Source organism: Thalassophryne amazonica, chromosome 8, assembly GCF_902500255.1.
Source record: "Thalassophryne amazonica chromosome 8, fThaAma1.1, whole genome shotgun sequence".
Taxonomy (NCBI): Eukaryota; Metazoa; Chordata; class Actinopteri; order Batrachoidiformes; family Batrachoididae; genus Thalassophryne; species Thalassophryne amazonica.
The window spans coordinates 7,287,325-7,308,742 of record NC_047110.1 but is presented as its reverse complement, the minus strand read 5'-3'; the positions used below and the strand labels follow the sequence as shown (position 1 = coordinate 7,308,742).

The 21,418-nt window shown below is 43.8% G+C and overlaps 1 protein-coding gene across 3 annotated transcripts in view; it reads left to right on the top strand.

Moving 5' to 3' along the window:
- ckap5 (cytoskeleton associated protein 5) overlaps positions 1-21,418 on the top strand; it is a 250,007-nt gene that overhangs the window by 142,507 nt on the left and 86,082 nt on the right. For 2 of the 3 annotated variants that reach the window (XM_034175712.1, XM_034175711.1), the window contains exons 26-29: positions 4,213-4,298; positions 4,511-4,621; positions 12,286-12,408; positions 12,607-12,756. In XM_034175712.1, coding sequence (XP_034031603.1) covers positions 4,213-4,298; positions 4,511-4,621; positions 12,286-12,408; positions 12,607-12,756 — 470 coding nt within the window. The remainder of the gene's footprint in view (positions 1-4,212; positions 4,299-4,510; positions 4,622-12,285; positions 12,409-12,606; positions 12,757-21,418) is intronic. The other variant, XM_034175713.1, reaches the window with a different exon arrangement.

Here is a 21,418-nt window from a genome sequence, read left to right as displayed (position 1 = left end):
CAGAAAACTGTCAAAAGTGAGAATAAATAGAAGTGTAAAGATGATTGAATATATCAGAGCAGTAAATTAATCAGTGCGTGTGAACGCACGCATTGACTCATGCGGTTATTTCCACCAGCTGATCACTGATCCACAACGTGAATTCTTCCTTCCAGAACAGCTCTTTATATCATCATTTTGATTCATCTGCCTGTTTCCACATGTACAGAAGGACTGGATTATCATTCCTACACTCATATTGTTATATTTAATACAAAATAATAAGCGCACGCAGGAGCTCCTCCTGCCACTGATGCTGCATTCAAGTACCGTCGGAAATTACACAACTTTTTCGTTGTTTCAAATTTAACAGTTGCTTGTGGCAAAATAATTAATTATATCCACACAAAAGATTAATTCTAGCCTATGTAATGTGCCTGAGCCCATTGAAGCTGCTCCCCCCCCCACACAGAAAAAAATCCAAGCAAGCGGGCTGAGTTTGCCCTGTAATTTCCGATGTACAGCGCTCACAAACCGGCTTCTGCACTGTGTGAAAACGTTCAGCTGCTCCAACAAAGTCAAATTAAACAATAACGTTACAAAAACTACACAAACGATTAAAAAAACGTCAAGAACGACAGCAAAATGAAACACAGACGAACTGAGGTTTTCGTTGCCCTTCGTTCAAATTTTTCAACAGTTTAAAAATCCTGATGAAGCGCCAGCTGCAGGAACAAAGCTGCGCGAAGGTTAAATGATGTCAACGACAGTCCAGATTTCTTGTTTCGTCAGGGCTTCGTCACCCTTCATTAAGTGCCCTTTGACTGGGCCATAAGGGTCACAGGGGTGCTGGAGCCTATCCCAGCAGTCATCAGACGTTAGGCAGGGTACACCCTGGACAAGGACGCCAGTCTGTCTTAGGGACACATACAGACAATCAAATTTATTCACACCCACACACACACCTACGGACAATTTAAAATTTCCAATCCACCTAAGTTGCATGTCTTTGGATGTGGGAGGAAGCTGGAACACCTGGAGGGAACCCACACAAACACAGGGAGAACATGCAAACTCCACACAGAAAGGGTGGAAAGCGATCCCACGACCTTGCTGTGAGGCATATTTCTAGGTTATTTTTGATAGCACACTTCAGAATCCATTAATTGTTGTCTTGGCCACATCAGGAGAATGGATCCAGGCCGCATTCCTAAAGATCTACTGTGCAGTAAGCTGGCAGAGGGCACTCGTTTTTGGCAGGTTGACCACTCCTGCACTTCAAGGATGTCTGCAAGAAGGACATGAAAATGTGCAGCATCAGTGTCAACACATGGGAGCAGTGTGCAGAGGACCATGCAGCCTGGTGCCTTGCTATCAGAACAGGTGCACAGAGGGCTGAGCAGGACAGGAACCAAGGTCTTGCTGACCTACGAGCTAGGAGGAAGGAGGGACAGAGGCAGCCTCAACAGGCATCATAGTACACATGCAACAAATGCAACAGAGATTGTTACTTGTGCATTGGACTGATAAGTCATTCGCAGAGGTGCAGATACAAACAAAAGGCAAAACTTTCCTGTATATTTGTATTGTCAACTGTGTCAGTAGCATGGCCCAAGCAGAGGGTCACCCCTCCGAGTCTGGTAAGCTTGAGGTTTCTTCCTCTAATCATCAGAGGGAGTTTATCCTTACCACTGTCAACTGTGTGCTGCCTTTAGGAGTTGGTAAGGTTAGACCTTACTTGTGGCAGCTTTGTTGGCGCTATATAAATGAGATAAATTAAAAGTTAATTGAAAAAGTGTTTTAAAAAAAGCAAAAAACCAAAGGGGACAAAGTCACTGTTAAGTCATGAATTGGCAAGTCTCAAGTCAAGTCTCAAGTCAGCTTGCAAACAATTGTTGGTCATTATGACTTGAGACTTGACTTGTTACTTGACTTGAGACTTGTGACTTGCCGATTCATGACTTTAAAGGGACTTGCTGGTGACTTCGTCCAACCTCTGCAAAAAAAACAAAAAACAAATTCCCGCAGACAGACTGATGCCAGGAGAGGATCAGCAGAATTTTCTTAGATATTCAGTTCTGTAATTTGGGTTGAGATTAAATTCACTAGAGTACATGAGGCCCCTTCCAATGATATTTTTATCTCCCATTTTGGTGGAGGGTTACCTAGCAACTAGAAGTAAACACTGGTCATATGCCTTCTCAATTGGCCACAATTTTCAGTGTTTTGGGGTATAAAACAGTTGTAAATAATTGATTAATTGGTTTTATTTTGCTGAAAATGCAAAAAAGAAACTTAAAACTCCACAATACAGTAATTTAAAAATCTCTTTCTGTAGCAGAGAGCACTAGAAAGTCACAAAATTGGGACTTATTTGTATTGTGGATCCATAGATGTCCATGCTGAGGCAAAGAAAAGAAAAGATTTCATACAGCACTGTAGGACACATTCAGTAAAATTGTCAACAGTGTAATACTAACATCAGTTATTTAAACATGAGAGGTAAACAATATAATACACCAGATAAAGCTAAAAAAAGTCTCCAATATAATGGCCCAGTCACACGGCACTTAACGAAGGGTGACGAAGCCCTGACGAAACAAGAAATCTGGACTTTCGTTGACTGTCGTTGGCATCGTTTAACCTTCGCGCAGCTTCGTTCCTGCAGCTGGCGCTTCGTCAGGATTTTTATACTGTTGAAAAATTTGAACGAAGGGCAACGAAAATCTCAGTTCGTCCGTGTTTCGTTTTGCTGTCGTTCTTGACGTTTTTTAATCGTTTGTGTAGTTTTTGTAATGTTATTGTTTAATTTGACTTTGTTGGAGCAGGTGAACGTTTTCACACAGTGCAGAAGCCGGTTTGTGAGCGCTGTACATCGGAAATTACAGGGCAAACTCAGCCTGCTTGCTTGGATTTTTTTATCTGTGTGGGGGCTCAGCTTCAATGGGCTCAGGCACATTACATAGGCCAGAATTAATCTTTTGTGTGGATATAATTAATTATTTTACCCCAAGCAACTGTTGAATTTGAAACAATGAAAAAGTTGTGTAGTTTCCGACGGTACTTGAATGCAGCATCAGTGGCAGCAGGAGCTCCTGTGTGCGCTTATTATTTTGTATTAAATATAACAATATGAGTGTAGGAATGATAATCCAGTCCTTCTATACATGTGGCAACAGGCAGATGAATCAAAATGATGATATAAAGAGCTGTTCTGGAAGGAAGAATTCACGTTGTGGATCAGTGATCAGCTGGTGGAAATAACGAGTCAATGCGCGCGTTCACACGCACTGATTAATTTACTGCTCTGATATATTCAATCACTTATATTTATATTTATATATGTCTTAGAACATAATACAGTGATACAGCAGTGACCACGGAACACTTTTTTTTTTTTTTTTAATTGGAGCACGACGGAATGCGCAGCGTGTCGACAGACAGTGTGGATTCTGATGATGATGGAGATGATCCCTCTTTTGTTCTGGACAAGGAACCAGAGCAGGTGGTCCATCGACATGTGCACAGATCTCCATAGATTCTGTTTGCAGTTTCTCCAGGACTCAGGTGCTATGAGCTCCGTCCCAGCGCCGAGTCCTGGAGCAGACACACACACTGCTGCAGCTGTGGCTCCAGGCGCGTTTCGTCGAGATCGTGAGCTTCGGTTTTGTTAAGTTCCTCTTTCGTCCCTTTTGCGCTCTTGCTTCGCAGACTGTTTGGTGATAAAAGCTCTTTCGTCCACCTTTTCTCAACAAATTGTGACGTTTTTTACTTTTTCCCTTCGTTCAGGAATCATCATGTGACTGGGCCATAAGGGTTTATAAAAACCTTTTCAGTTGTGTTCTTTTAGTTCAGAGGAGATGCAAATGATATCGGCTGGATGGCTGGCTGTTCCTCCCTCGCCAAACCTTTGTGATGTAAGCGGTCAGTGCAGTGCTTTGTTTACACTGTGTGGCGTCATTCATCCCCTTTACCAAGATGGTGGACCAAGCTGTCATGACTGACTGATTCAAGTTATTGGCGGTGCCCCGCTAGTCATTTTTATCCCTGTGGTTCTGATACATGAAGGTCCAGAGTAGTGAACCTCCTGTTTTGGGTCATGCTGGCATCTTCCAGCATGTACAATGACCACAACATAAATATGTGTATGAAGTAGCTTGTGTCTAATGACTAGAGGCCACTGAAGGCTGCTGTCTGTTGTGTCATTTACACATTTGGAAATATCCTGTCCAGGACCAAGGTCTCAGCCGGTCATTGAAGATGGTCTTGATGGAAAATGTGAAGCTAAGAAGGTTCGAGGAAGCGCGGCTACTAAGAAGGTATGTGTGCCCAGATCAACACATTTATCAGAATTTAAAAAAAAAATATTTATCTATTTATTTATTTGTTGGATGTGCTGTTTATTTCTCATTAGTTGTGTTCTTAGGATTATTCAGCATGTGTGTTTGACTGTTTTTTTTTATTATTATATTTATGTACATGAGTTTTATTGCTGAAGTGTAAATGTGATGTGGTTCCTTTACTCACTCAGCTCCCCTCCCCACCCGAGGACTCTTCCCCTCCCCCTCCCTCCATGGACAACAACAGTAATGCTAGTAAAAAGCCCCCCAGCAAAGGAAAGACTGCAGCTGGCAGTCAGCAGGTAGACGTGGAACAAGTGTCCTTACTGTGGAACTCAGTCCAGCTCTCGCTCTGAACGTCCATCGCCGTGTTTTACATGCATTCATATTTTAGACCTTAAAATAACAGACACTGGTGATATCTTTTCACCATTTCATGCTACACAAATGTCATCATTGACTTGATGAACAGGGATGAAGTATTATTTGATGAAGACATAGACAAGCTTAAAATCTAAAGCTGGCAGTGTGCTCCCATTCATATTTGGGATGGTTTTAGAGACAACATGAAGCTTTTTATTTAATCCTAATCATAATTTAGTCACAATTCGTCAGGTTTATCACCTTCAGTTGGCTGTTATTCTCTGTCTCATTTTGTGACCTGAAAATATCAAAAAGGTGCTAAATGTAGAGCACGTTTTGTATGTAGGTCACATTGTGAAAGATCTGAAAAAGTTTGTAATGGTGGCCTACCCCTGTTTGTGTTTCCACCATTGCTTAATTTACTGTTACAAACAGTTCTGGAGCAGATTTCAGGTTCTGTATTTTAACTCCTGTGAACCTTCGGAGTCCTTTTCTTCCAACTGGTGCAAAGGAACAACACAGGTGTCGTTGCTGCTGTTGTCATTTGTACATAGCTTGTAGAAATGTCAAGTACGACGTTGTCGGGACAGTGGAGGTGGAATGAAAGTGACTAGACCATAGACCAGCAAAAACCTGGTCCAAGGCCTCGTACTTTGTTTGGTTATTTATAAGAAGTGATTTTTAGATGAATCTACATTATAACAGGTTGACTAAATGACTAAAAAAATTTAACACGAATAGAAAAATACAAAACTTCACTTGACTGCTTCACCTCAGGGAGCTTTGGTAGCTGCTTGCTACTGACATGTTGCACAGACCTGTTAACTTGCCAGAAAACCTCTTACAGGAGGATGGTGGTGATCATGTAAGAGAGAGAGACTGGTTCTTGTCTGTTAGTGAATCACTTCAAACATGTTGAGAAAGAAACTTTGAGACCAGATGAGCTGAATGTTCTGCAGCAGCATGTCAGTCCCACCTGCTTGTAGCTGACCATCATTTTATTTGTTGGAGAAAAAATGGATTCCACAGCTTCTGTGGGTCAGTTTGGACATTTAAAAATGGTGATGCTGCGTGGAGAAGGTGGGCAGCAGATCTGGACTGAGTTTCTCAGAGGACACTGTTATTCTGACAGCTGTTAACACTTTGCATCTTCTCCAGCTTGACCTGAAGCTCTAATCACTGACACTCTACCACGCTGATCTACATTCACTGTCTGACATGCATGCAGTGTGTGTGTGTGTGTGTGTGTGTGTGTGTGTGTGTGTGTGTGTGTGTGTGTGTGTGTGTGTGTGTGTGGGTGTGCTAAGATATGCAGCACATTATATGAACAGAAAACCAGAAACCACAGTACACGTTTGTCTAAAAAACATTTGAACGTGGCCACAAAATGTCACCTGATGCGTTTTAAAGTCTGTGCACTGCATGAATGTGTGTGTCACCGGCATTGCACCATCACGTCTCTAACCTGCTGGCTTCAGTGTTCTTTCTAACATTTCTGTCAGCCGTCGCTTTGCAGCTTTCCTCCGGCCTCCTGCACCCGCTCAGTGGATTCTCTTACAGTTCTGTGGTCATTTAAAAAAATCTGAAACAGGTTTCTGTTGATAAACTAGCAGCTGCTTCGTTTAGTGTCATTATGAATGGCTCCGCCCCACCAGCTCTTCCTCACCACCATCACAGGAGGAGTCGTGTACGAGGCCCACAAATACCAGCTGCTTCAGCAGTGCTGCACCTTCATGACATCACAAAGCTACCGCTGACCACACAGTTGCACATGTTTGCATACATTTGGAATCAAACCGTTCAAACTCAGAACAAAAATAAAATCTGAAAAATTCAGCCAAGACTTCCTGCACATCATGGAAGTCTTATATTGGGGGATCCATAACAAAGGATCTGTTAGCAGTTCCATGAGGCGTCATAACAACAGATCGGTTAGCTGCGGTCTCACAGTGAGAAGGTCCTGGCGTTGCTTGCTCCCACTTCTAAGGACATGCGGGTTAGATGAACTGGTGACTCTAAATTGACCGTAGGGGTGAGTGAGAGTGTGAATGTGTTTATCATGTCTCCCCTGCGATAAGCCTCCCCTGGGTGAACTGCACCTCTTGCCCAGTAACCACGGGGAGAAGCTCCAGACCCCAGTAACCCTTACTTGGAATAAACATGTCTTGGTGGCTTTCCTCACTAATCTCCATTTTTGCATTGCATTTTTTTTTTGAGAACTGTCTACTTCAAACACATTTACCATAGAGTACTATGCTGATTGTATTTCTTCATAATTGATGTAAATAAAGTCCAAGACATATTCAGTGACTTGGGAATGTTCATGTATCCATCCCCTGACTTGTTTAAAGAAACTTGGCAATGATTTACATGTGTTATAGTAAAAGGAGCCATTACGTATGCACCCAGCATCTTGGCTTTGATCTTTTTATTGAACTTATATCAGGTTGTAGAGATTTGCTTTCAGATTGGGTTTAAAGGGCACATCTCACTCCAGTCAGCACTGTCTTTTAAAAAATTATATACTAAGTTATATCATGACTTCCAACTCTTTAACTTGTGCGAGTCCTGATAAAACTGATAAAAGTAAAATAATCCAGAGTGTGTCTGAAAAATGCACACAGATTGAGAGCCATTTTGATCATAATCATTATGTAATGTGACTATTACCTGTCTGAAAGTCACTCCACCTGTGTTCATGGAAGCAAAGAATAGAATCCGTGGTTAGATCTGTGTTTTGAAGATCATTGTCCTGCTGTGCTGGGCTTCACTTCTGCAGTCTGACCCAAAAGCTCTAAAGCTAAAGCTCTTTTACATCATGTTTGAAAGAGACCCTCACACACCACAACAACAATGAACTACCTACCCCCTGGACACCCCTTTCCCCCTCCTCTCTGCAACTTCACCTGCAGTAATGATCTGTGAAGAGGAAGTATGCCAATAGCTTTGCAAACAAAAGATCAAGAAGCCTCCAGGACCTGATGGTGTCTCTCCCTCATGTCTGAGAGCCTGTGCTGATCAACTCGCCTCCATCTTCACTCGGATTTTCAACAGATCTCTGGAGCTGTGCGAGGTCCCGTTCTGCTTCAAACACTCCACAACTATCCAAGTCCCAAAGAAACCCTCCATAACAGGACTAAATGACTACAGGCCTGTCGCCCTGCCATCTGTAGTCATGAAGTCTTTTCAACGGCTGGTGTTGAGCCATCTGAAGGACATTACAGGAACCGTGCTGGACCCCCTGTAGTTTGCCTACCGGGCAAACAGGTCAGTTGAGGATGTAGTCAACATGGGACTGCATTGCATCCTTCAGCACCTGGACTCTGCAGGGATGTATGTAAGGATCCTTCATTCCCGGCATTCAACACCATCATGCCCAGCATTCTCCACCAAAAACTCTCCAACCTCTCTGTGCCAGCTCCCACATGGACAGTCAGCACCAGCACCCGTCAGAGGTGTGTGCTCTCCTCACTGTTCTTCTCAGTCTACACAAAAGACTGCACCTTAGGGAACCCCTCTGTTAAACACCTGTTTGCAGACGATACCACCATCACCGGTTCGTCTAGGATGGTGATGAGGCTGCATGTAGACAGGGGGTGGAACAGTTGGTCCTCTGGTGTGGTCACAGCAACCTGGAGCTGGACCCGCTCAAGACTGTGGAGATGATAATGGACCCCCACCACCACCCATCCTCAGCAACATTGTGTCTGCTGTGGAGACTTTACTATTCCTAGCATCCACCATCTCCCAGGATCTGAAGTGGACCTCCGACATAGACTCCATCAGGAAAAAGGCACAGCAGAGGATGTACTACTTCCAAAGACAACTCAGGAAGTTCAACCTGCACCAGGAACTGCTCACCATCTTCTACACATCCATCATCCAGTCTGTCCTGTGCATCTTCATCTCTGTTTGGTTTCCCTCTGCCTCCAAACATGACAGACACAGACTTCAACCAACTGTCAGGTCTGTAGAAGAAAATCATCAGAGCCACCCTGCCCCCCATCCAGGACTTATACTGGGTTAGGGTTAGGGCCAGGACCAGGACCAGGACTAGGAAATGAGCTGGTAACAGACCCCTCACACACTGTTTAAACTCCTCCCCTCTGGTCGACATTACAGAGCTCCATACATCAGAACAACCAGACACAGGAACAGTTTCTTTCCACAGACCATCACACTGATGAACAATTTAACCTGCCAAAAAACTCACTCATTTATATACCTCATGTACACCTTCAGTCTGTATCTCTGTTTCTCCTTTGCAGACATTTTTTTACTGCACATTTTATTTGCACATTTTTTATTGTGAATTATTTAGTGTTTATGTGTATTTGTACATGCTTGTACAGAGAGAGTACATTTCAAACCAGAGTCAAATTCCTTGTATACTTTGAGGATACTTGGTGAATAAAAGCTATTCTGATTCTGGGTTTTCACTGTTAAAGTCCACAAAAAACAATGTAGAAAATTCAGCTTTTCCCATTCAGTTCACTTCAGTAGAGGGCCTCAAGGGGTGTTACCCTGCATGATGTCATCAAAGTCCACATTCCTTACAGCTTCATGTTTCTGAGCATTTTTTTTTTCAGCAGGAGGTGAAATCAGGCTAAATTCCCCATGTTTATGGCTTATTTTCTCAAGGCATTTGGCACCAAAAATGAAATGGAATAGATCAATATTTTTATAATTCTTTATTTAGAGTAGTCAGCTCATTCATTATTTACTACTGATGCACAATTTAAGGAGGATCATTTTATATATTAAAAAAATTTATATTGATAAGCTTGAATTACTTTTTGTGTTCAAAATGGCATAAACAAATTAAAATATGTAAAAGCCCAAGAGGCACTGTACATGAACATTTTCAAATCACTGAATATCTGTTGGACATGATGTCCATCAGACATTATAAAATACAAACCATATAGTGCTGTATTGTTAATCTGTCTGGAGGAGGCAGTGCTCAATAACTGGGTCACCATACAAGAAGGACACAAGTGAGGGAAGCCACCAAGACACCCAGACAGCTGAAGAGTGGAGTGATGTAGAGAAGGACTACCTTTAAAGAAAATGGATCAGATCTAGACTTGAGCCTCCCATGTGCCTTGTGGTAGCAAAAACGTCAAGTCTTTCAAGAAAGCACTTTATCCACTTAAGGCATTTGTAAATGGAAAGATATTTTGTGCAAATAGCTGCAATTCTGATATTGTTAATGCCTTATTTTTGTTAACCATGTGAATTACAGATAATAAGCTACACTACCTGCATAAATTGATCGCGGTGGTGGTATAAGAAAATTATTAAAATGTTGTCCTTGTCCAAGTACTTATGGAACTTCCGGTATCTGTTTGGAGTTCCTCCAGTCACTCTGGATTCATCCCACCATCAAAGTATAAACATTACTTTATTTCACCAGGTGGGTTTGATTCTTGGTAATGCTGCCTGTCGGTGTCTTCGGATAAGATACTTTATCTGCATTGTTCCAGTCCCACCAGGTTAAATGGGTCCCATACAGAGGGATTTGGAGACTGCCATCCACGTCTTGCTGCTGATTTTAGGAATAAGGATGGGCATTGATGGACCTTAGAGCCTGCACAGGATTTACTACTTCTTCTGTACCGGAGGTGGATGAGCCATGGTGGGAACCCTGAATGAAGAGGAGTCTCTCCCAAAGTTCAAAAGAGGAACAAAATATCTGCTGGACATCCTAAACATACAAGGTGATCTGTGAACCGCGGTGGTCGTGTCCATCAATCCAGAATTCCAGTTGAGGTTCAGGGGAGATGGAGCCTATCCCAGCAGTTACTGTGGAAGAGGCGGGGGACAACCTGGACAGAACGGCAGTCTATGGCAGGGCTGACACACAAACACATTCACACCAACGGTTACAATTCACCAAACCCGCATGTCTTTGGATGCGGGAGGAAGCCGGAGCAGCTGGAGGGAATCCACGTGAACTCCACATGGTAAAGGACCAGGCAGGACGCAATCCCAGGACCTTCCTGCTGTAGGCAGCTTATCCCAGCAGTTACTGTGGAAGAGGCGGGGGACAACCTGGACAGAACGGCAGTCTATGGCAGGGCTGACACACAAACACATTCACACCAACGGTTACAATTCACCAAACCCGCATGTCTTTGGATGCGGGAGGAAGCCGGAGCAGCTGGAGGGAATCCACGTGAACTCCACATGGTAAAGGACCAGGAAGGACGCAATCCCAGGACCTTCCTGCTGTAGGCAGCTATGGTAGCCACTAATCCACCGTGACACCCCCAGCCAGAACATATATCTAGGTCCATATTTTTATGACTGTATATTTCACGTCATTTTAGTTTCTGCTGTCATATTACAAACTGCTGAGCTGATCAGTTCACATTGAGCACACACAGGAGAAAGAAATGGCTTCACTCATTTTATCACATGCTCGAAACTTGTTTACCACCATTTCACCACTTTATTGTTGTCTCTCCCTCATCCTGTGCTAGTAACGGCATAGGACATGGATAGCAAAAATATCAGTAGGTGACTGGGTGAGTTCGTCTCACCCAGATTGTGTTGACAGTAACGCAAAAACATTAAATGGTGTCTTCTTGTAACTCAGCAAATGATGAGAAAACACTGTATTTTTCAAAGTATAGGTTGCCCTTTTTTGTGACTTGCATACCAAAAACATCTATTTCTTATTAATTATAATAAGTGTAAATAGGGCTTTCGCAGGAATCAATACACTTGACAATAGAAACTCCAATAAATAAAGGTACATGACAACAGTTGAAAAAAATCTAATGGACTCACACTTTTATTGCAGTGTTTACAATGCTGTGGGATGGCAATCAGTGTCCATCATCCTTAGTTTAGAAATTAAAATTCCTTATTGTACACCCATAGACAAAGGGCTTCCTGCATGCATGAATCCACTGTTCAGTTCTCCGTGTCCATCTGATGATTTCTTTTATCTCAACTGTGTCAAATAACATCAAGTATGTTGTCCAATTATTTTTCCATCTGGCTTATTTATAGAATTTAAAATAGCTTATGTTAAGTAACAGCACATGCTGTGGTCCGCACTTGTGCTACTCAGCTTCTGTCCATCGTTAAATTCACCACCAGGAAAAAGCTGGTGACTCTTGTTTGCTTTCCTAGGGTCACTCACATCACTGTTCAAGAGGCTTTTATTTTTCTTTTCTTTTTTTTTTTTGACAGGTGCAACTTATTCTCCAAAAAAATCTGGGATAAGGACAAACCCTCTTGCATTTGGTGAACTTTGGTTCACCAAATCGATTGAAAGAGCAACTTCATTTCCGCGCTCCACTGTGCGCCATGTTCACAACACTTTCTGTATTTCTTTTCTTAATTTATTTGCTCTTGAGGTTTAACACTGTCTTTGAAGGGACCACGTCTCCTCACCTTTTAATATCTGCAGAAAACCACAGACTGGTAGGTTGTAATCCTGTTCCTCTAAGTCACTGGGCCTCCACATTTGGGAGCCATGTCTGGTATCTGGCTGAACACGCCTGACTGAGGTGGATTAGGAAGATGATGATTGCTGATCTTCAGCTGGATGCACACTGTCTCTCACTGTGGTTGATGTTTACCATCCCAGGGTGCAGCCAGTAAGAAACTTGTGTCAAAGGCTCTGAAGGATGATGAGGACAAGTCTGGGCCCATCTTCATCCACATCCCCAACGCCAAGGAACAGCGGATCAAGGAAGAGAAGCAGCTCAAGGTATGACTGAAGTGTTATGTCTGAATAGTTCATTTTAATCAGATAGACAAAAATGTCACCTGGTCACTGAAGTCCATAACAAAGGTTTAAAATGTTTTGACACTTATTTCTACAATCATTTGTTGTGTTGTTGTAAATTCTAAATTCATAGCCTGTGTTTTGTGTGGGATAGAACTTTAACTGAAATGTCTTTTATAGATCTTGAAATGGAACTTCCTGACTCCTCGTGATGAGTATGTGGAGCAGCTGAAAGCTCAGATGTCCACCTGCCTGGCCAAGTGGCTCCAGGACGAGCTCTTCCACTTTGACTTCCAGAGACACGTCAAAGCTATCGGAGTCATGATAGAGGTGTGCCTACGTATTGTTTTTGTGTGTCTGTGCACATGGAAACATTCTTGTGAACATGATAACTCAACAACAGCACATGGTAGACCCTTTATATTTCTGACACATGTTCCCTCTGAGCCCCAGAGGAGCTGGTTAGAGTTCTGTACAGAAAGCAGAAAATTAATGAGGATGAAAACACAAAACTGTTATTGTAACTTTGCTATTTAACGTCTGTCATGATCTAGACATCTGTTCTCACTGTGATTTTGAAGGACATCATGTATGGCTGCGACAGAAGAGTTTCTCCCAGCATGCTCAGTGGGATTTCAAGTGGCAGTCGGGGGCTGGAGGGGTGTCCAGTTTGGTGACCTGTGGTCACCTGTGATCGTGAAGTTTGATTCTTAACCAAAAGTGCAAAGTCACAGATGGAAATGAGATTACAGGAAAACAAGAGTTGCGTATGTAATTACGGTTCTATGGATTCCCGATGACCGCCAGAGGGCGTACTTAGCACCTGGATTATTCCATGCGCGCATGTGCAGAGGTCAAATCTTAAACCAAAAAAGTCACGTTAGTGGGCTTGACCTGGGTGACATGAGCCAGACTGTATATGAGCACACGTCACTCGACATTCAGTCCTTTTAGAATCTAGTGCCTAGACTCCGAGTGACAACCAACTCTGGCGGTCATCCGGAATTCATAGAACCATAGTTACATAAGTAACTCTCCTTCTGTTTCATTCCTCCTGACCACCAGAAGGTGGGTCCTTAGCACCTGGATGACCTCATACCAACAAAGCCACGAGGAGGGAGCCCATGTTGCTGCACAACAGATGTCGGTCAGTGAAACACCTCTCAGGACAGCCCAGGAAGTGAATAGGCCCTGGTGTGAATGACATCTCACTGGATGAAGTTGACAATCACTGTTCCTCTAAGCTTGCAATGCAATGTTGACAATCCACCGCAACAGTCTACTTGGACAAAGCACAGCCTTTCCTGTGCCTCCCATAGCAGACAAACATCAACAAGCATCATTTCTGCGGAATTCAGGATAACGTCTTAACTGCACTAACAGGGCACAACAGACTAGAATTAATCTCTGCAGTAGATTGTGGGGCAAAGACAGCCAAAGCAACAAGCTGGTTAGCATGAAAGGTCAAACCTGTCTTTCGTAAAAAGGAAGAGTTAGGCCACAGAGTAACCCCTGACCCATCAGAATTCCAGCACATACAGTTCTTAGTGATTGACAAGGCATGCAGCTCACCAACACCCTTTGTGGATGAAATTGCAATGAGGAATGCGGTCTTAACAGACAATCAACTGAGGTCACCGCCTCCCAGTGGCTCAAACAGTGAAAAGCATAAGTCCTCCAGGACCAATGGAAGATCCCGGGACGGCAACCATCTGAGGCCAAAGCCAGGGGACACCTTGTAAAAATCAGCATATCAGGAAGTGGGACCCTATTGAGCAACCATTCACCATAATATGTCGAGCAGAGACAGTAGCAACATAAACTTTAATTGCAGAGACAGAAAGATGACTGTCAAACAGTGTTTGAAGACAGCAAAGCAGTACTGCTACAGAGCAACGCTCTGGGTCTACGCCTTGTGTACTGCACCACCGGTTAATAGCTTCCATCTGTTGTCATGTAATGTCCATGCACAGCATTTGATCGGAGGGACTGGGCTGGAAGATGCACAGTCCTGTTGTGATGCAGTGTGGGGTTGAGGCCCAGGCTGTTGATCCAAATTTGTAAGGTGTGCAAAGTCAGGAGTTCCAGAGGTAAAACTGCTGACAGTGCAGTCAGTTTCCCTGTCAGGTGGAGGAGCAGGCCGTAAATCACTCATGCATTCCTGCAAATACGGCAGAGCAGAGTGAGAATATCATCCACGCTTTGCGGGGTGGACAGGCTGTCATCGGCAGTGATTATATCGCAATGGAAAAATAAAAAAAAAACCTGTTGGCGTGGGGTCAAGGAGCTCATTGCAAAATTAACAACGAGCCCTAACTGTGACTCGTGGTGCAGTAGGGTCTGAGTGTCGTCGAGTGATTGCTGCCAGCTCACAGCACACATAATCCAGTCATCTAGATACAGAAGAATTCATATCACACGAGGCTGCAAAGCAGCGAGTGCTGCTGCCATGCACCTGGTGAATGTACGAGGAGTGAGAGCCCAAAGGCGAGGACTCTATACTGATACGCTCGTCCGTCGAAGGAAAACTGGAGGAACAGCCTATGGTGAACTGACACCGGGATGTGGAAGTAGGCATCTGTTAGGTCCACACTGCTAAACCAGTCCCCCATCCAAATTTCCTGGAGAACTTCTGTTGTGCGGAGCACGGGAAATGTACTGATTTAACTTTCTAAGGTTTAGGATACGACAATAGCCACCATCCTTTTTTTGGAACTACAAAATAAAGTGAATAGAACCCTCATAGGTGATCCATACTATGGGCCAGCTCTATGGCTTCTTTCTTCAGTAGTTCGAGACTTTCCTGCCAGAGAGCAAAGGACCGCTCTAGATCTGTAACAACTGTGACTTTTACACCATTGAACTTGGGGACGATGACGATTGAACTGAATATTGTAGCCTCTGACCAATGCAGAAAGCACCCATTGATCCAAGACCAACTTCCGCCACCAGGCCAGAGTTGGTCTCGGATCAATGGGAAGCTGGGATCGATTGGAGCTGGGACAAATGGCCAGTGACCTCGTCCCGGTTGTCAAACCTGACTGCTGCGACCCCTTGATGATTTTGAGGGGTGAGCATGATGGTCTGTCTGTCCCGCTAGTCATTTCTGGGAGGTCCAGCCGTGGGTGGCTTAAAAGTGGAATGCTGAAAAAGGGTCACGTGGTAGAGCCCAATCCCAGGTAGCACAGTGGAAGCCATCTGCATGCTTAGGTTGACACCTGGGAGTGTGCTGTAATTCAGGAAATTGCTGGCGAGACCTGTTAGTCTGAACAGCACGCTCCAGGGTCTGTTGGGCCACAGGACCGAAATCCTGGTTTGGGACAACAGACAAGGTGCGTAGTGATCCCCTGGATGCCTCTGACAAGGGGGATTGAGCCAACCACACCTGGCACTGGGTGGTCTCCAGTCAGGGTGGACATCAACCTGCCAAGAGCGAAGCATCACTCAGGCTGTGTGTCAGTGTCAGCACCAGCATCCTGGAGAGACAGTGAAAGGGCAAGGTGAGAGAGAGAGTTCTCCAAACGATCAATTCGAGCCCCTGTGTCATAGCTCTGAGTGAGGAGGTCACGAGTGACCCTACACTGAGGTCATGGGCAATGGGCCTCTGGCTGGCCAACAACAGTGTGTGCTGCAACCAGGCTACTAACAACACTGTCAACTAATGGCATGTGGTCTAAGCCATACTGCATTGCGTCTGCCATTACACATAATGCCCTGCAATCCTGTTGGCAACGGGTGAAGGATTTAGGAACAGACCAGCTGCAGCTCAGAGAGTCAGACGCCTGAGGAGAGTGATTGTCTAGAGTGTGGGAATCCATGATGGAAGAAGTGGGGGAGCGTTCCCCGTTTTTGGGCCCCAATCTGACCTTGTTGTCCCACACTAAGTAATGAGTCACATGCTGCAGTCAACATCACATCATCATCACTATGGCTGGTAGTGGGGTGGGGTGGGGGTGCAGCTCCTCCTCATTATGTTCACAGGAAGGTGTTAATTGCTCTGTGAGAGGAACAACAGATGCTGCAGCAGGCTTCAGAGAAAGAAGCACTGACTTTATCTGAGCAAATTCAGAGGCCAGGTTGTCAACTTCAGACAAGATCAGGTCATGGCTATCCTTTTTTTTTTTTTTTTTTTTTTTCTGTAGTAGTGAGGCCCCAGCCTATGTGCACTTACGTGATTGAGATGCCAGTGTTGCATAGAACAGCTCTGCTTCAAGCCTGACAAGTCTAGCCAATCTGTCTGCCAATGGTATAGAAACCCAATTGAATCAGTCGTCCACTGTGAGTGCTTGCTTCATGTCTCTATATCCAGACAAGATGGGCATAAATTATGGCCGTCCTCCGGGCTCACTGGGTCCAAAAAGGTAGAAACACTCAGTGACTAACACCCTTGTGTCACAAAGGTAAAGCCTAAGATCAGGGTTCAGCGAGCAGAAGGAACTCACAGTATCTCAAACTCACACCCAGACGTCACAATTGTAAAGAGTGGTCAGTTGCACAAAGAGAATTTTGAAATGTTCAAAAAATATTTCATGCATAAATGTCCATTTTCTTGAGCCGCTTGGGTGGGTAGGGAGAGTTTCCATGGGATAAAAAAGCTTTTCAACCTACCATCCCTGGTTCTCAAGACCAGGCACCTAAGTGGCTCTGCTCTACTCTTCTATTCTACTCTTCTTTTTATTTTTTTAGATTTTAGATATACCTAAGTATATACTAGTAGTTCTACCTTAATATTGGAATGTATTATAGAAGACATACCTTATTGAATTTTCATGCAACAAACGTGAAGTGGTAGTGAACGTTGGGTGATCTACTCGCCAACACTACATGCAGCTCGTCAAGACTTTCACCCACTAAATGCAGTCTTGGACAGAGTGGCACAGTTCTTTCTAACAGTCACTTGGAATGTGTACAACAACTATCCAGAAGTATTTGATAATGGGACAGTCCCACAGTGTATCAGGGTGCCGTTATCATTTTGACATTGCCAGCACAATGAGTTATTCATAAGATCTAATGTATTCAGTTTTACAGGGGTCTAATAATAACAACAGGGCCACATCATCTGGAAAAAGCAGTGATGAGACCCTGAGCCCACCAAACCAGAAACCCTCCTCCCCCCGACTATGCCTCGATATCCTGTCCATGAATATCACAAACAGGATTGGTGACAAGGCGCTAGGGCTGTCACGATTAGGAATTTCTGGAGATGATTAATTGTCAGACAAATAATTGCGATTGACGAATATATTGTCTATTTTTTTACTTTTTCCCTTCTTTATATTCTACTATCGTAGTATAATTAAACAACTCTGGAAGAACGTTTGGCTTCTGTGAGTGGAGAAACTGGGAATAGTGCAACATTTTTATTTTTACCTTCATTTTACATGCACTCCCAACTTTTTCTGATTTGTGGTTGTTTCTGTTGCATTTCTGAAATTGTTTCTCCTCATCAGTCACGTTTTGTGCTTAAACACTATAAGCTCAAGATTTAACAAATAAATACCTTTGGAAAATAACAGCTGTTAAAGTTCAGAGTTCTCACCTGCTTTTTGTGATCTGTGCATCTGAACATCACCACAGCTTCTCCACGTTCATTCATATATTTTCATTTTTTAAATAAGTTTTTAAAGATATTTGAATGTTTATTTCATCTCATGATCTCATAAATTCAGTACACGACGCGCACATGGTGTGAACAGGACGGTAACGGCAGAATCACACCAGGAGAGAAAGTTCCGAGAGGAGTAAAAGCAGCTCCAGGTTTTGGTTTTGTTTTTTAAACATGTTCACTCGGGTTAAAATCCTCTCTCTGCTCCGCGCTCGCTGTGTACTGATGGTTCTCAGCAGACGTGTCGCGCCTCCATTCAGGAATCTCCCTCACCCACCCCCTCCCTCGCAGTCTGCAGCCTGTTGACTCCGCGCACACAGACACACACCCTGACAGATCCTTTGGTACACTCCACATTTTACACGGCTTTGAAGAAGACGGCCACTGTTTTCATCGGCCGTCTTATCCAAACGGCAGGACGGATCACTCCTCAGCCTCCATGTTATTGTCCTGCCTTAAGACGAGAGCGAAACAGAGTGAGCAAGGCTGCAGCACAATGACGTCAGATTCTGAGTCGTTTTATGCTTTGTGGATAAAATAAATAATTCTCGGTAATCGCGAATATGAAAAATAATCGCGAATATGAAAAATAATCGCGATTGGCGAATATTGTAATAATTGTGACTGCCCTACAAGGCGCAGCCCTGGCGGAGGCCAGCCTCCACCAGAACCGAGTCCGACTTACTGCCGAGCACCCGAACACAGTTCTCACTTTGCGAGTACAGAGATCGGATGGCCCTGAGAAGGAACCCCCTCACTCCATACTCTCGCAGCACCTTCCACAGTATCTCCCGGGGTACCCGATCATACGCCTTCTCCAAGTCCACAAAACACATGTAGACTGTGTGGACATACTCCCAGGCACCCTCCAGGATCCTTGTGAGAGTAAAGAGCTGATCGGTTGTTCCACGACCAGGACGGAACCCGCATTGTTCCTCTTCAATCAGAGGTTCAACTATCAGCCAAACCCTACTTTCCAGCACCCTAGAGTAGACTTTACCAGGGAGGCTGAGTAGTGTGATGCACCTGTAGTTGGCACACACTCTCTGGTCCCCCTTTTTAAATATGGGGACCATCACCCCATTTTGCCACTCCTTAGGTACTGTCCCAGACCTCAACGCAATCTTGAAGAGACGTCTCATCCAAGGCAATCCCTCCACACCCAGAGCCTTCAGCATTTCTGGACGGAGCTCATCAACCCCCGGGGCCTTGCCACTGCGGAGTTGTTTGACTACCTCAGTGACTTCCACCAGGGAAATTGATGAAAATCCTCCATCAGCTTCCAGCTCTGCCCCTACTGTAGAGGACGTGCCGGTCTGATGTAGGAGTTCCTCAACATGTTCCTTCCAGCGCCGGATTACATCCTCAGTTGAGGTCAACAGAGTCCCATCCTTACTGTAGATAGCTTGGATGGTTCCCCGTTTTCCCTCCTGAGGTGCCTTACGGTCTGCCAGAAGCACCTTGGTGCCGACCGAAAGTCCTTCTCCATGGTTTCTCCGAACTCCTCCCACACCCGCTGCTTTGCCTCCTCCACAGCAGAGGCTGCTGCCCTTCAGGCCTGTCGGTACCTTGCAGCTGCCTCTGGAGTCCTCCGAGGTAACAATTTTCCACATGCAAAATTATTTTCATCCGTTCCTCATTCCTGAAAATGACCCCAAAGTCTTTTTCTCATAAAACCTTGAGAGTTTTGTAGGTCAGTACTGAGTGCAGAATTCATTTTCCTGAAGAATATCGAGTTTCTGTGATGGTTAGGTGGTAAAACCAAAATATGGTTGTCTTCAATTTGGCGGTTTAGTGAATTGACACAATTCCTCATGTAAAGGTATTTCCAAAAATGGTCCTTTCCCTTTAGGTTATTTTACTCGACACATCATTGTAAGACCTAAACACTTCACCACCATACAAATTATCCAGTGTACATATTCCATGGTTGTGCCAATGTTTCCAGTACACTGGTGTTTTACCAACACAGATTGCAGGATACGGACAAATATGACTGAAATTTGAGAGAGGAGCTCTATGGGTGTGAAAGGGAAGGATAAAGATTTTTCTATAATGGCCCAGTCTATATTTTTATTGTCCAGTCCAATTTATGGCAAGTTTTGCCTTCTCAGAGGAGGTACAGTACAATCTTGGGTCAGGTAAGCACAGCCCTCCCTTGTCTCTGGGTAAACATAACTTAGTTAACTTGATCCTGGGCCTTTTCCCTTCCCAGAACAACTCCTTAACCAGTGTGTCATATTTATTAAAAATGGATGGGGGCACTGTAACTGGCAGCATCATAAGAGGATATTTCAATCAATCAATCAACATTTATTTATAAAGCGCTTTACAGCACCGACTGGTGTCCAAAGTGCTTAAGATTAAAAACACAAATTTACAAAAATAAAACACATATAAAATAAAAATTTAAAACAACACATAAAAAAGAACATAAAAATAACAGAACATGTCACCTCCCCACTAAGTGTTAAAAGCCAGTTTAAATAAATAAATCTTAGATTTCAATCTTAGATTTAAAAAGTGCTAGGTCAGGAATAGTACGTAACTCAAGTGGTAGCTCATTCCACAGTCTGGGGCCAGCTACCGCGAAAGCATGATCACCCCAGCATTTATATCTTGACCTTGGAACATCTAAGTAAAGCTGGCCAGACGCCCTTAATGTCCTACTGTAGGTGCGCAAAGTTAAAATTTCAGACAAGTAGGGAGGTGCAAGGCCATAAATAGCTTTAAAAACAAACATAAAAATTTTAAAATCAATTCTAAAATGAACTGGAAGACAGTGGAGTGAGTACAGGATGGGTGTAATATGCTCACATCTAAAAGTGTTTGTTAAAAGACGAGCAGCAGCATTCTGCACCAATTGGAGACGTGCAAGAGACGACTGATTAATGCCCGAATAAAGTGCATTACAATAATCAAGTCTGGAGCTGATGAAAGCATGAATGGCCGTCTCAAGATCACGTCTACTGAGAAAGTGCTTTATTTTAGCCAAAAGGCGAAGTTGGAAAAAACTAGCTTTGACAACAGAATTTATCTGTTAATCGAACCTCAAACAGCTGTCAAATATCACTCCCAAATTCTTGACAGCTGGTTTTACATAGTTAGCCAAAGCACCAAAATTTGGCGTTACCACATTTGGTATGCCAGAGCACTCAAACACCATGATCTCAGTTTTACCATCATTCAGGTAAAGGAAGTTTTGGGACAGCCACTGCTTTACATCACGAATACAATTAAATAATGATGACAAAGTATCACTCCCATTAGTCCTCACAGGCAGATAGAGTTGCAGATCATCTGCATAACAATGAAAGGACAGGTTGTGCTGGGTTATAACTGACCCCAATGGCAGAATGTACAAAGAAAATAGAATCGGCCCAA